The 14,823-nt window shown below is 32.4% G+C and overlaps 1 protein-coding gene across 8 annotated transcripts in view; it reads left to right on the plus strand.

Moving 5' to 3' along the window:
- The window catches only part of Tfap-2 (transcription factor AP-2), a 208,170-nt gene that overhangs the window by 168,080 nt on the left and 25,267 nt on the right, over positions 1-14,823 (plus strand). For all 8 annotated transcript variants that reach the window (XM_072887845.1, XM_072887846.1, XM_072887851.1 and 5 more), the window contains 2 exons: positions 6,098-6,322; positions 7,374-7,425. In XM_072887845.1, coding sequence (XP_072743946.1) covers positions 6,098-6,322; positions 7,374-7,425 — 277 coding nt within the window. The remainder of the gene's footprint in view (positions 1-6,097; positions 6,323-7,373; positions 7,426-14,823) is intronic.

Here is a 14,823-nt window from a genome sequence, read left to right on the forward strand (position 1 = left end):
AGTGTCCCCATCGTTAATACTGATAACTAGATCGACATGAGAAACCGTGCGACAATTTGGCGGGCGAAATTTCCGCCTTGTATATAATCGTCGTCGCACTGGCTATAATATATCACCGCACGTAGTTGGAGCACTATTCGATCAGACCTGTACTATATACATATAATAGCGTTCCATTAGGATCATTGATTAGATCCCGTCATACAATTATCCGATTAATGAGCAATCTGTAATTATATGTAAATAGCAATGTAACCACTGCGATGCAAATCCGCACGTTTGTTCATAATTAGCATACAATCCTCTAGCTCTTTTTTCTTTTTCTTCTATCTCGTGAAGTTTAGTTTTATATCTTTTACAAAGTTTGTTAGTTATAACAAAATTAATTAATATTTTTGTGACTTTGAATATATATTACTAGTCATACACTTGTTAAATAATATTATATATAATGTAATCAAAATGCGGTAATATCAATTTCAAAAATTTATAAACTTGTTTGGTAGCAATAATGGTTTGCAATTATTACGACTATTTAATATAACAATAGCTATGAACCAGTTTTATTAGCTTTCAGTATTAATATCGAAATTTTAATTGGCCTATTCTATTCGAAATTTTAATTGGCCTATATTATTTTATGTCTGATGATATTATTCTATATCTTATAATAGAAACATTTTTGAGCAAATTTGACAATTTCGCAAAATTCCATAATATCTGCGAAATAAACTTTCCCATCCCCCTTCCCTCGTGCGATCCTTCGTTTTCTCGCTGCATCCCGTTAAGTAATTTACTTATTAAATTTTGGGCTGACCTTTGGCATTCCCTCGGGGAGGATGCCATGGACGTTTGCTTTGAGGCAAATATGCTAAGCAGTGCGATGCCTAAGATGATGTTAAAGGTATCCCCAAAGGGTGAACAAACCCGCATCTTGCGTTATTAGTAAATCGCGTTTTATACATAACATTATGGCTTACTCAAAAAATGGCAACGTTAAGAAATCCAATTTATATTTCAAATACTTTTGGTATATCATTAGTTATATATTATTAATAGCAGAGAAAGATATAAAATTTTCATTAAAAAATTCGGATAAAACACTTAATATAAATATAATAAATATAACAAACTCTTTAACGTTTTCCCTCTCCCTCCTCGATTTATTTTTTGAAAAGAACGAGTGCGCTTCTGAAAAAGATCACAATGCCAATAATCAACCAAGTGAATCGACCGCTTCCAATAGCTTTATCCTTGAAAACATGAAGGCGATGTTCCGTCATATCCTCCCCTTGCGTTTCATTGTGCGCGACGGTACCTCGACTAGGCCTCTTTAGCGTCCTTATGCTCGAGAGAGTAGCATTTGTGACAGAGCCTTTCGACTAAAAGGGGTTTGGATATTCGAGAAATAGGCACCATTGTTGCGCCTTCGCTGCTAGAAAAAGTTGAGAGCTTGTTTAATCGTCTGTGCGAACAAAACGGGTCGGATTAGTATTGGTGGAATTTATGTGTTATTCTAGATATAAAGAATAGATATGAATCGAGTGAATTTTCCTCTCCAAAATAACTGTAAGCATTACATTTAATGTGCAAGATGTTTAAAATATTTTCATATTTTTAGACATTTTAAGATTTTTGGCTCTCTCTACCTCCTTTTTTAATTCAGTATTTCTATCAAACCATATTAAAGCTGATGACATATTATAAAATATATTCAGTATTTTAATGTTTCATGTAATAACATACTTTTATATATATATATATATATATATATATATAGTTTTACATTTTTACAATACTACTTAAAGCAGATATATACATGAATATCCGTAAATATTTGTGACGCGTTTCTCGGTATATATTCGCGTAAATAACATACTCATTGTACTTATTCGATATTGCAACACGATGGAATTACATAATAGGAGATAAATCGCCACACAAGAATGCAGGCGGACATATTAGGGACGTTGGTGTCTATCTCGTTGTGTGGCTCGTGAGATCTGATCATGCCATCATTTATCAATATCGGTATTATCGTGGCGATGTACGTGATTTTATTTTACCAGAACGTTTAACGAGAGAAAGGCGATCACATTTCATCTCATTAGTCGGCATGGCACGGTTACATCAACGTATAACTATCGCGGACTCGTCAATAAGTCCAGAAAGCAGTTCCGAGCACGTTAATTAACCGTACGTTGTAACTTTTTTCGTTCCCGTGAAAGTCCAAGTTCCCGGATGAAGTCGACATTACGCGACACATAAAACGTATAATTTTCAATTTCCTAATCATAGGACTCGGATTCGGACAGTCATGACCTTAATGCTCTCCCGCATCTGCCAAACAATTTTCCATTGCGAATGCAAAATAGCTATCGATCATATTGGGCTCATTAGACATATTTGCTAATCCAACCACGCAATACGTTTCTTGAACATTAGAATGATGAATCGATAGAACAACCTCGATCTCACGGAAACGACAAATCTAAAATCTGGACGTACGGGTATCTCTTCTCAAACGGTTGAAGTTGACATTTGACCGGCGTATTTAAAATGTCGGCACACGATCGCGTGATATCTCACAATTTTTTTCAAATTAATCGGACGGAATCGAGAAACACGCATGCAAACAAACACGTGATTCGTTAAATTAATCTTGCAAGAAACATGTTTTGTAGAATTGCTGTTTAAACTATTTAAATTAAAATTACTACGAGATAATAAAATTGTCATACTAATACCCGAGTTATCCAGCAATTTTATTAAATTTATTTTTTTAAACAATACGTAATTATAAGATTTTTATGCATGCCGGGAACCTTTAAATTGATTACAGCATTATTGGAGCAAACAGAATGCAAATAGTGCAGAATAGTTGAGGTGAGAGATGCTGATTACATCTCTCAATCGAGGACACTCCGTCTCGTTCGATAGTTTTTTTCTTCTTTACATATACTATATATTGTACGTCCATCTAAATGATGATGACAGAACGGAAGATTACAGCAAAGGGAGAACAATTTGGCAATGAAACCGAAGAGATTTACTTGTAATAATTTCTTTCGTGATGTGATGCTCGCGTAATAAAAATCTAAAATAATAATAGCAAGCACTCGTAATATAACCGTGACACGAGCGACTCAGTCTGGATAAAATCACCGTTTTTTCCCTCTCTGGTAATCGTAAATTAAAATTCTGAGCATATATCCGTCTTATTTAGTTTCTTAGAAGACACTCGCTTTTGGTCCTACCGTATCCGTTTATCGTTTCTCGTATCGTGGCTGGATACACACTTTTTTATTATACATAAATTTTATTTGTATTGTGTATGATAAAAAAGCGCATTTATTATACATATATCGAAATGGATTTCACAATCACAATTACATGAATGATAAATAAACAACTTATTGCGATTTTTAACAAATAAATATAAAAGTCGAAAGTATTATGAGTATCCTTATACTTTAACAAAGATTTTTTTTAAATCTGAATGCTCTGAAATTTTTAGTAATAATTTTAATAATAATTTAAAAAAAAAACAAGAGATATAACAACAGCTTAAATTATTCAATAGCAAATATATTCAGTGCTAAAAATTAAAAGAATTGTTGATTCCATCTAATTGAATTATTGTTATTATTGTATTAGGAAGCATCTTAAAATTCGTCGAAAAGTACAGCTCGCGACTTCTGAAACATCTCGTATATATCGACAAGTATTTACGAATGATTTTAAACAGCCGCGCGCCCATATTCATCGTAGAGAATCACGCGAGCATAATTACGATCGGCGGGATTTATTAAAGCCTGGCAGCTCGTTCGTCTTTATCGATGACATAAGAGAATTTTTATAGCAAGAGGATTCCTGCCGGTGTCCTTACGTGCGCATTCGCAACTTCAACTTTATCTTCTTCATTTTCTATTAAAACCCTATTATACGTTGATTGATACAAGCCGTTGCGCGAAGTAAATTGAGATTGCAGAATATTTGCGGGACGAAAAGCTACACACATGAGTTCCGATGAAGAATTCGCGATAAATTAGAGAAGAAGGAAATAAGATCTCTTGAATTAATGCTACCATTCATTAAATTTATAGTAAATTTATCGGTTGACAAAAAAAGAGAGAGAGAGAGAAAGGTCCCATATCTTTGATCATTTTAATTTTTTTAAGAGTTTTGTTTAAGCATGAATTGTGCTTTTGTCGTGAGCTTAAATCCAACAATACGACGTGTATAAGTCTTTTAACGAGTCATCGTCCATTTCTCAATGTGGTGAGAGTAATACGAATGTTGAAATATGTACGCAAGATAGTAAAATTCCGCTACCTGAAAAGATAGATTTATATCTTCTTGTTTTCCTAACATTGTACATACATTCTATTTTGTAATCTAAAAATATAATTTTATTCTCTATACACTTTTATATATTTTTAAATAAGACTTTCAGAAGCATTAAAATAAATAACATAATCTTTAATTTATTGATATTCATGTTAACGATTTAATGATTTGTCTAACGTTTTTTGAAACTGATTTATTTTACAATATAATCTTTGTAACATTTGTATATGTATTAAATTATTATATATTGAAATAAAAAATTTACAATTAAAATTTCTAAATTCGATTCTTGCATAAAAAATATACAGTCCATTGTGGAATATTATATTTACTATATATTGGCCACATTATATATTTTGCAATATAAGACCATCGTTTTCCAAAACTTATCTGCATTTCTATTCTTTGCATCAATGGGCATTTTTTATAATTTTGTATTTAAAAAAAACGGAAGATATGATTAAAAACTAAATACTTGCGGATCTGTATGACATCAACAAAAATTAAATAATAAACGGAACATCATGCGATTTATTATCACCAGATGTTACGCAGTCATTGCGCAGAAATATGATTGCACGCATCACATTCAATAATAAATATGAATAAGAATGTAAATATATTCAATAGACGTGTAATTTATACGCCGTGTCTGAGAACTAATTGCGGATGATGTTTCGCTAATGACAGCGCGCGGTTATGGCTCACTGTTTTCCTCTCTCATTATCATCCTAAATACAGTACAAAATCATCACGCGGGATAGCAAAGATTCCTAACCGTCACGGATCCGTTATACCGGTGATCGAGGCAATTTTTCTCCCGTAGACATGGCAACCTTTTACTTCGTTACCGACCTTCGGCCTTTACCTATTTACCACCTATCGCCGCGCCGTGTAGTTCCCCGCAATACTAAATTAACGTTTACCAAGGATATCGAATTAGATCCCGTCCACGTGGACGTCCATGTTCACGTTAGTTTCAGCTGTAAAACTTGTCTTCGGTTTTAATCCTCGCATGTTGTCATATATCATATATGTATATGTATATTCATGATTGCTTTTAACTTTTCAGCTTTAATTTTAGTTTTAATAAGGACTGAATATTCTATCTTATTCTCGACGAAGTCAATTGGTTTGTATCTCTTTAAACAAACTGTTCCATATGTAAAATCAACCGCTACCGTTTGAAATTTAATCGTCAAAAGTAAAAAAGTTCAAAAATTATATGAATTATACAGGTTCGAAAACTTCCGAATATTTAAAGGCGGATTCTCTGATCTATTTGGTGACGATTTTTCATTAGCGAAAATGTTGAGGCTTCAATAATTTTCGAATTATAAGTGATTGAAAAAGTTTCGCAAACTAAACTTTGTGGAGTTTGAAAGATTACAATCTTCAGTTAATCTCATTGTCAGATGAAGTTTACTTTAATAAAATTTTAATTTAAACCTTAGTTACCAAGATATATAATGATAAAAAAATTGAAAATTTGGAATTGATACTCTCACTCGACATTTTCCGACTCCGCTTGTAAAAGAATATTGGGAGATCTTAGGACACTATATATATTTATATTTGCATATCTTCAATTGGAGTTTAAAAACCTAATATAATAGATACCTTTTGATATTATTTTCAAAATACACGTGCATTTTTCGTAACTTGTACAAAATGTCTAACGAGATTGAAAATGTGCGTTGAAACTAAAGTCCCATCACGCTGATTGAAACGTTATTTTTGATTTCAGAACATGCACGCTTCGTCGTTCCCGTATGACGGCGGACGTAGTAGCGGAGGTGGTGGCGGAGGTGGCGGCGGCGGTGGCGGAGGTGGTGGCGGTGGCGGTGGCGGAAGAGGCGTCGAGTACGGTGCCGTACGTCGTCCTGACGCCCTCCTACCGCCTCCGGGCCTCGACCAAACCGACCTCGTTCTGCACAGCAGCCTCGTTGACGACCCCCAGGTGAGCGACGATGTACGTAATCGCAACATATTTTCTCTATTATCACATCCCTCGATGTCGTCTCTTTCGACGACATTTTCACCCCGAAGAATAGCCGCGAGACACGCAAGTATTATAATTGTTGAAAAACTATTCGTACATCGAGATGCACGTAACGACGGGTTTGATCACAATACGATATTGAGGGAGATGTATTATTAGTTTTTAAAGTATTAGTATAATAATATAAAAAATAGAAAACATTTTTATTCTAATTTGACGTGGAATTTATGATATCAAGATCTAAGTTTAGTAGTAGTATTCAAAAAAGTGAAGAAAGTGGGAGAGAAAAAAAGTTGTAATTTAGAAATTTATATAAATATTATCTTCCAGGTTAATTTTGATTATTAATCTCTCACAGAATAAATTTTTACCGATTCTTTTGGATTAGTCTGTTTTTGCAAAATGCACAAAGTTATGTTAACAATAAAAGTTGTAGTATCCATTAAATAGAATGTACGCTTGCGGGACGGAATGTTGCGAAATATGCCTTACTTTGCTGTGGTTAAAATATTTTTCTTTGTCTTGCACAAGCATGTATCGTACAGTCGATCCGTTGTACGTAAAAAGTATGTTTTATGAAAAGAGTATTGTAATAAAGGGGACATCTATATTAGTATTATACTAGCTCAATATTAACAATTCTTGCATCTGTTCTGTGATTTTATCTAAAAATTTTATTTAAAAATATGCACATATTAAAAATATAATATTTTTTAAATATGTATCAAAGACTACTTTCTTTGAATATTAAACAATATTAAGATATATTCATACTTTTCTTGGAAAATATCTTGCGATTAATCCGACATTAGATTATTCAATGTTGGAATATCATAGTATTATGATGTAAAGGGTATTTAAAGAATTCTGACAAATTAAGTTACTGCGATCAAACTATATATGTTATACAAATTCAGTAAGAAAGATCTTAAAAAACATTCTTGTATTATTGTATGATTATCAAAATATTTATATAATATAATATAAAAATTAAAAAGAGGTTAAATTTTTTATTTTTTAGAACACAAACGTGGACGATGGAGGGTTCATGAACGACCTACCACTACTAAAAAGTAAGTACTTATTTATCTTTTTTTTTTTTATACTGTAGATCTTAATAAAAACAGAGAAAAGAATTTAATCATAAAATACTATCAATAATCGGTTTTTTGTCATCTATCGTCTTTTAAGAAATAGAGTCAATGTTATTTTTTAAATATGTATACCTAACGTACTCAGTAAAGATACTTTTGAATTGCGACCTACAATCTCGTTGTGCGTAACGCAAAGTTAATTTTCTCTCGATCGCAGGATCGTTCGATTCGAAATTTATTCCTCAAGTAAATTTACACGTCGCAAGAACGTAAAACGCAACGCACATTGCCGATAAATACGCGCAGCAACTCGAAATAGCGAGCAGTAGCATAATCCCGATATAAAACGATCACTGCACAACCGGAAATATAAAGTAAGCGACTTGTCATCCTTAATTAGAATTTATCTCTTGCTTACTCTCCGATGTGTCAAGGGTATGCAGACCAGATTTTTAGCCGTTTGTGAAAATAAGTTTAAGGCCACGCGAATAAAAGTGACGCACCGATACATTTTTATGCGAACAGTCGTTCTTCTTGCAATACCGATCTACTGCGATAGAGATCGCAAAAAGCTGCACAAGTGGATTTTCTGTCGAAGAGCATCGTGAATTGTAGTACGATAAATTATCTACCACGGTCCGCACACGTCAAGTTCAATTCGCAGCTTCTTTCCTGTGGAAAGTTTCTATATGTGAAATTATACTCGATGTATATATAAACTCTTGGAAAAGATTAATAATCGAGATTTAAAAAAATGATATTTAAATATTGAAACACTCGTAATTAAATTTTACGATAAAATAAATTTCTTACTCATTATATATTAGAAAAAAAACGTAGTTTTCTTAATTGTCATAGAATTTGCATTCATGAAATGTAGAGAGAAAAGAAAAATAATACAATGATTTCATTGTATTATTTTTCTTCAAGTACAATTTTTAATCAGATTTGCGCGTAAAATTCTACGTCGCGTAATTTTGAGCGAGTTACCGGTCCACTGAGAAGGAGGATGTGTTACGAATCACGAGAGAGGCAGATTATAAGGAAACTTGCACCACGTCCAATTTCGCGAGCGATACACCTCTCGTTGGCGTGTCAATCCGAGATCGAATCGCGGCCAGCGTCTCTTGCGAAAGTATCACGCTAGAACGATCGTATCCGATCGGTGATCCGAGAAGACTAGTGGAGAAGTTTGTCATTACATCTACGGTCGAGATATGTAACTTTTGATTTGTGAATTAATTACGAAATCGTACCGCGTTACCGCTATCCAAATATGGTAGCGGTAATTTTCGTTATCTTGGCCGACAGAAGATATCAAAGTTACTACGCACTTTCTCTCGATTGCGTGCGTTATGGTGCAAAACACGTGTGATTTAATTTTGCATTAAAACTTTAATTTTTAAATAATTAAATTAACTAATCTCAGTAGCAAAAAAAAAAAAAAAAAATAAATGAATCTCAATACTTTATATTGATCGATGTAAAAGATATTTATAAGAGAGCTTGTAATCATTGCATTATCAAATCGATATAGCGATTTAGCGACGTTATTTGGGAAAACGTTGACGGAAACATGTACTTTCAGAAGCTTCATATAACTCTTGTACGGCCCACAAACGTATTACGCGACCCTCGTGTTTCACGATGTAATTCTTTTCGCCTCTTCGGATCGTCGCGTCGCACAATGGCCGAGAGCCTGCCAGGTCGCATAGAATCGCAGAAAGGACGTAACGTAACATGCGTAGAGAGGAGGTGTGAAGGAAAAAGAGAAAAAAAAAATACAGTGCGTGCCCGCGGGCGGATCGGATTTCGCTCATTGTCATTGTAATTTCTTGGCGGGGTGTAGTTTTCGGGGCGTTCCTCACCACAGGGGTATTACCCCACAGATGGCTGTTTGTTCGAATGTCACCGAGGGTTATTATATGCCTCGTTACTCGTCCTGCCGACAGCTTATTTGACCAGTCTTTTTCTATTCTCGCTTCTTTTTCTTCTCGCTCTCTCACACCTTCCTCTTTGTCTTCCCGTTCCATGCTCCTTTTTATTTTCCGGAACTGGTATGAAATATGCGCAATGTCAGTTTTAATACGCGTACAATATTATTTAGACGTTTGTACATTGAATTTCTCGCACGAGACGGTTTAATCCCGACTTATGGGCGTGGAGAGAAATAAGAAATAGCATTATATAATTTATGATGTTGCTCCTTGCCCTGTCATGATTTTTGATCTTAATATCTTCGAGATTTCTCCATTAAATCAGATTTGTCTAAAAATTTATCCGCGCGATAACTTTTTATGGGCGAAAAGAAATTAGATATATAAGACTCGCTACACTTGCTTCTGTCACATATTCCAATCGGCGACAGTAACAGCGGTGATATATATCCAGATGTACAGCTAAGCGCGTTCCGCTTCTCGGAAGCCGGTTATACAATTATCGCGGCTTACCTTGGCTCCATCACTCTACGACGACGACGGACGCGATCCAGTTTAACTTTACTACGATGTATCGAGGACGAACGGATTCTTTCTACTAGCGTCGAAACACACACTACGGGAGTTTTGATCATTAATTATAATACATTTAAATTAGCAGTCGTCAAAAGATCTTTAATCATTCGCAAACTATAATTTTGGTAACATATAAAAAAAAAAACTGTACATTATTTTTTTCTTTTTCAATCAAATAACATCTGTGTCAATGTACTACAAATTTATAATTTTCAGTGGTATTGTAAGGATAATTATATTATATTTATAATATATATCTATTGTATATTGTACATTCTAAATTTCTCAGATCTTTTTATGTGTGTATTAATTATATTTTTATTTGATTCATCATCAACTTTTATAATTTTCCTAAAAATACTTTCGTTGTGTTTCATGTTTAATAATTTATCATCTTTTTGTACTATGATGTAATCGAAAGAATTTTGTAATAAATTGATTGGTAATGATCTTTTTCTAAAATTGTTATCTTTTCTAATTATTTGCGGTAGAACTTTATAAAAAATATATAGTGAGTATAATATTATAGTACGTATAAAAAATTTTTTTTATTTAAAATTTACAACATTAAACAACTTATCGAAAGCATTTAATGTTATGTCAGTCATAGTATCTCTATTTTTTATTTTAGTTTTGTATCGATCAATACATTTTTATTTTTATTGCTTTCGAAAACACCTATGATATATATAACAAACTCAGAAAGAAAAATCAATCCAAAAACTGATATTTGTTAAGAAAAAAATTTTACACATAATGTATAGTTCTAAAGAGAAAGTCAAAAGTAACAATCTTAAACCATTTCATGAAAATATTTATGTATTTTATTTTATTTTAGCGATATATGAATATATATTTAAACAGAGATATGAATCTGTATCTCTCTGATATAAAACTGTAGTAAGTATCAGAAGTAATTAGTCATTCAAAGAACCAACCAACGGCTTAATGATTTTTTTCAACCTACATTTTCTATATTTGCTTTACTGTTCCTCGAAAGCCAGTGAATACATTAATTACCGATTCTTCATTTCCATTACTAAGTCCACGCATTTTATCTACGATATATGTGGAAGAATAACATTGATAATAGTCTTCACTCCCTTTTTATTTATCAGAAATATGTTTTTTATTAAATATAAATTCGTGAAAATGGGGGTTCAATTCTCTTCAATCAAGCATAAAAAATGCGCTGATCGATTCCAGGCTTTGATTATTGAAAAGGGTTTTCGAGGTGTACTTCTTATATTGTTCGCGGACGGGACCATCCTGCGCAACGAATGGAGGGCGGACACCATCTTTGTACAAGGCAGCTAAACTCCTAAAATCAACCCCTAATGAAATTAACGATCACCACGTTGCTCCTAGTTGCCCCCGGGGCCCAGGTGAATTCTCCCGCCTAACGGAAGCCCTCTTCGGCGAAGAGTCCTTTTAGGGTCGAAAAGTCACACCCCAGTCACACATCAGCTAACCAATCAAGATCGAGAAGTAAGCGAAGTCGTTGCTACGCGTCGATTGGTTAAGTTTCCGGCCCGGTTGATTGCCCAGGAAATTGTGCGTGTCCAGGACGCACGTGTTGTAAGCCCCGGCTTCGCGCTCAAGGCTATTCACAGATGGAGATATTTTGTATAGTAGCAGTCACGTATAGTACGGTAGTAATTGTTTCGCATGTTGACGCGCGTGCTGTCTTTGAGCTTTGTTCGTAAAAAGCCCTTTGAGCTTTCGCTTTATCGTACAAATGATGTGCGTAAACATGCGAAAAAATGTCGAGTAATTAAAAAAAATTCTGTTTAATTCTGCTGCAACGTAAACTTTGTATATACGCGCATATGTTACAAAAAAATGACATAAACACGTGGTTCGTACCTGTATCTTTATAATTTTCTATGGAATATGTCAATTAATAGTTATCGAATTAAAAAGTTACAAAAATATGAATTGTGAAGGACTCAAAAAACAATATATTTATTTATTACTGCTTTTTTTATTATAAATCTTTATATATTGTTTAAAATTTTTATTATTAGTCGTTAATTGTGTTGCTGATTAACTTTTCTAAGAAAACATTGAGTATGATAAAAAGAGAGATAAAGATAGACAGATGAAATAATTCTCGTTAGACAAAAATTTGTCATTTCTATGCGTAGTGCCTATATGATATCAGCCCTCTGATACTGATGTGTAAATATTATTATAATTGAGTAGAGAAAAATTTTTTTAAATTAATTTAACACTCAATTAGCTTTGTACAGTTTATTAGCCCGAAATGGAACAAAACTCATGCAAAACTATGCATATCGGTTAAAAAAGCTTATTTAAGAAAGTTTTCATAGAAGTTACGCAAGATTGATCTAGCCTTGACGCGGATCCTAGATCTGCAAGATCGATGAGCACATCGATTTGCAAAATTCACGTGCATTATGATCCATTTGCATCATAAATGTATGTAATAATCGTCTGTTGGTACTTCGTAAGTACTACGGTTATATTAATTTTGTACCGACATATTAATATATACATACCCTTCGTAATAATCGCATTATATAATCGTGCTATAAATTATACGTAGGTGAGCGCGAGAGAGTATGGCTCTCATTAAAATTACGGACACGACGCGTTGCATCGCACACAAAATGATTTCTCTAAACAGCCCGCGGCTATGGATAATAGCGAATCGTCAAACATCAGCATCGGGACGAGAGTTTCTTTTTAATAACTTATGATGTGTGGGTAGCATCAACGACCGGCATCGCGACATGCTTATTTATTTATCGTCGACAGCATATTCGCTTGCTTTCTTTCGTTTCTGTCTCTTACAATTAGTTTGATATCAGATCTATTTTAAATCTGACATTTTTCTCTATTTTTATTCTAGTATCTTTCTCTTTTTGTTTAATTCTTTATCATTTTGCTTTTAATAATTCCACATTTAATAAAAATATTATAATCATAGTAATCTTGATAGAATTTAATCGTAGGATCCGAAGAAACGATAGAATATATGTTCGAATATAAAAAAACAACGTACATATATAAAACAAAATACGTATGCTAGAATTTGTAATTATTATTTAGATGTAAGTTAATTATTATTTAAACTATTATTTTTAATGGAATATATATAAATTTTTACATTAAACCTCTAATTATTTTCAAACAAGGAATTTACTATATATAATGCAGAATTTATATATGAATATTGAGTTAAATGGAAAATCGAAAATGGAAAATAGCAATTAATATAGATAATCACTTTTTATATATAATATTATTAACAAACTCTCTGGCGTTGCACGTGTAACATGCGCTAATTTTAATGCGTACAATCTGCAAGTCATGAATATATATCAATTTGTGATATCTTTACATCTAAATGAACATTTCAAGCTGCGTCATTACTCAATCATTGAACGGATATATTGATTGCACAGAGATATATGATTTCGTCCGTTTAACTTTCCGGTTGACATATTTCTCATATTTGTCATATTCTTTCTAATTTAAAGGAAAGATCATATTAAGCACATAGTTTCTTCATCATAAATATTTTTTCTACCGATTCTCTATCTAAATCACAAAATTTTTGTATAGAATGTTTCATATTTTTTACATATATATATATTTCCTCAATTATTTATTTAATTAATTTATTATAACCATACAACTACATTATTATATTTTAGAAGAAGAAATGATACGCATACATATGACTATGTATAAGATTATTATGCTCTATCTATCTCTCTCTCTTTTTCTTTCTCTCTACATATTAATTTGATTTAAATAGCTTTCTAATGTAGTGCCAATCATCAGAAATTATATATCGGCTCACATTCGATCAAGGCCATTGAAGGCACATCTTATCTATGTCGTGTTCATAAAAATATTTAATATGCTGTTGTAAGACTTTCTTTCTCTCTCTTTTCTGATGTTGATATAATTCGCTTTTGACTTATGATTATGCAGAGATTAAAATTTATTTCCGCAGTTTATTTCAAACATGATGAGAATTGGACAAAAAAATCTTGTATTACTCAACATAAATCAACATCAAATTATTTCGTAACAGTAGCATTATTATTACCTTTTTAAATTCTGAATATTTATCTTTTAAACATTATTCACTACTATTTTTTGTGACAATAAAAAACCATTATTTAACAATTGATATAAAAGCTAAATGAAATATATGTACTTTAAAAAACAGCAACAGGAGAAGAAGCTTAGGCAACACGAGAAAGTGACAGGATTGAAAGAGATGTGTTTTGCTTTTTCTTTTCTTTCTCTTTTTTTTTTTTTTTTAAATCTACGATTTTATAATAAGAACTTCGATCGTGCATTTCCATTTATTTTTCGATGATTACTAATCAAATTGGAGCATTACTATTTTGCTTTAACTGCGACGTATAATTACATTATTATCTTGTTGTGTTAGCGGATTCAATTAAAGTGTTATATTACGCATCTGATATTTATCGACATCTTAGATGTATCAATTGGATCAATTAGTCGGGAGTTTTTCAAACATCTTACTGCGTATGCAACCATAATTTTATCGTACTATTATCCTTTAATGCAAATACTTAATAGCAATGTTGATGAGAATTAAAATTTAAGAAACAATATTTTTCGACTTAAAATAAGAATAATAAATAAAAAATTATATATATATTCGTTATATTATATTCATTAATAATTCAGTTAAATAATTTTGTAACTTATAAACTTATCGTTATCTATTTTTATGACGTAGTCAATAATAGCAATAATACATCTATTTAAATCATATTGTAATCGCGGCTTTCAGATACAGTATTTTAATGACATATCATGCTCATCTCTGCGATTTAGCTCTCTAATGCGC

Source organism: Anoplolepis gracilipes, chromosome 3 (assembly GCF_047496725.1).
Source record: "Anoplolepis gracilipes chromosome 3, ASM4749672v1, whole genome shotgun sequence".
Taxonomy (NCBI): Eukaryota; Metazoa; Arthropoda; class Insecta; order Hymenoptera; family Formicidae; genus Anoplolepis; species Anoplolepis gracilipes.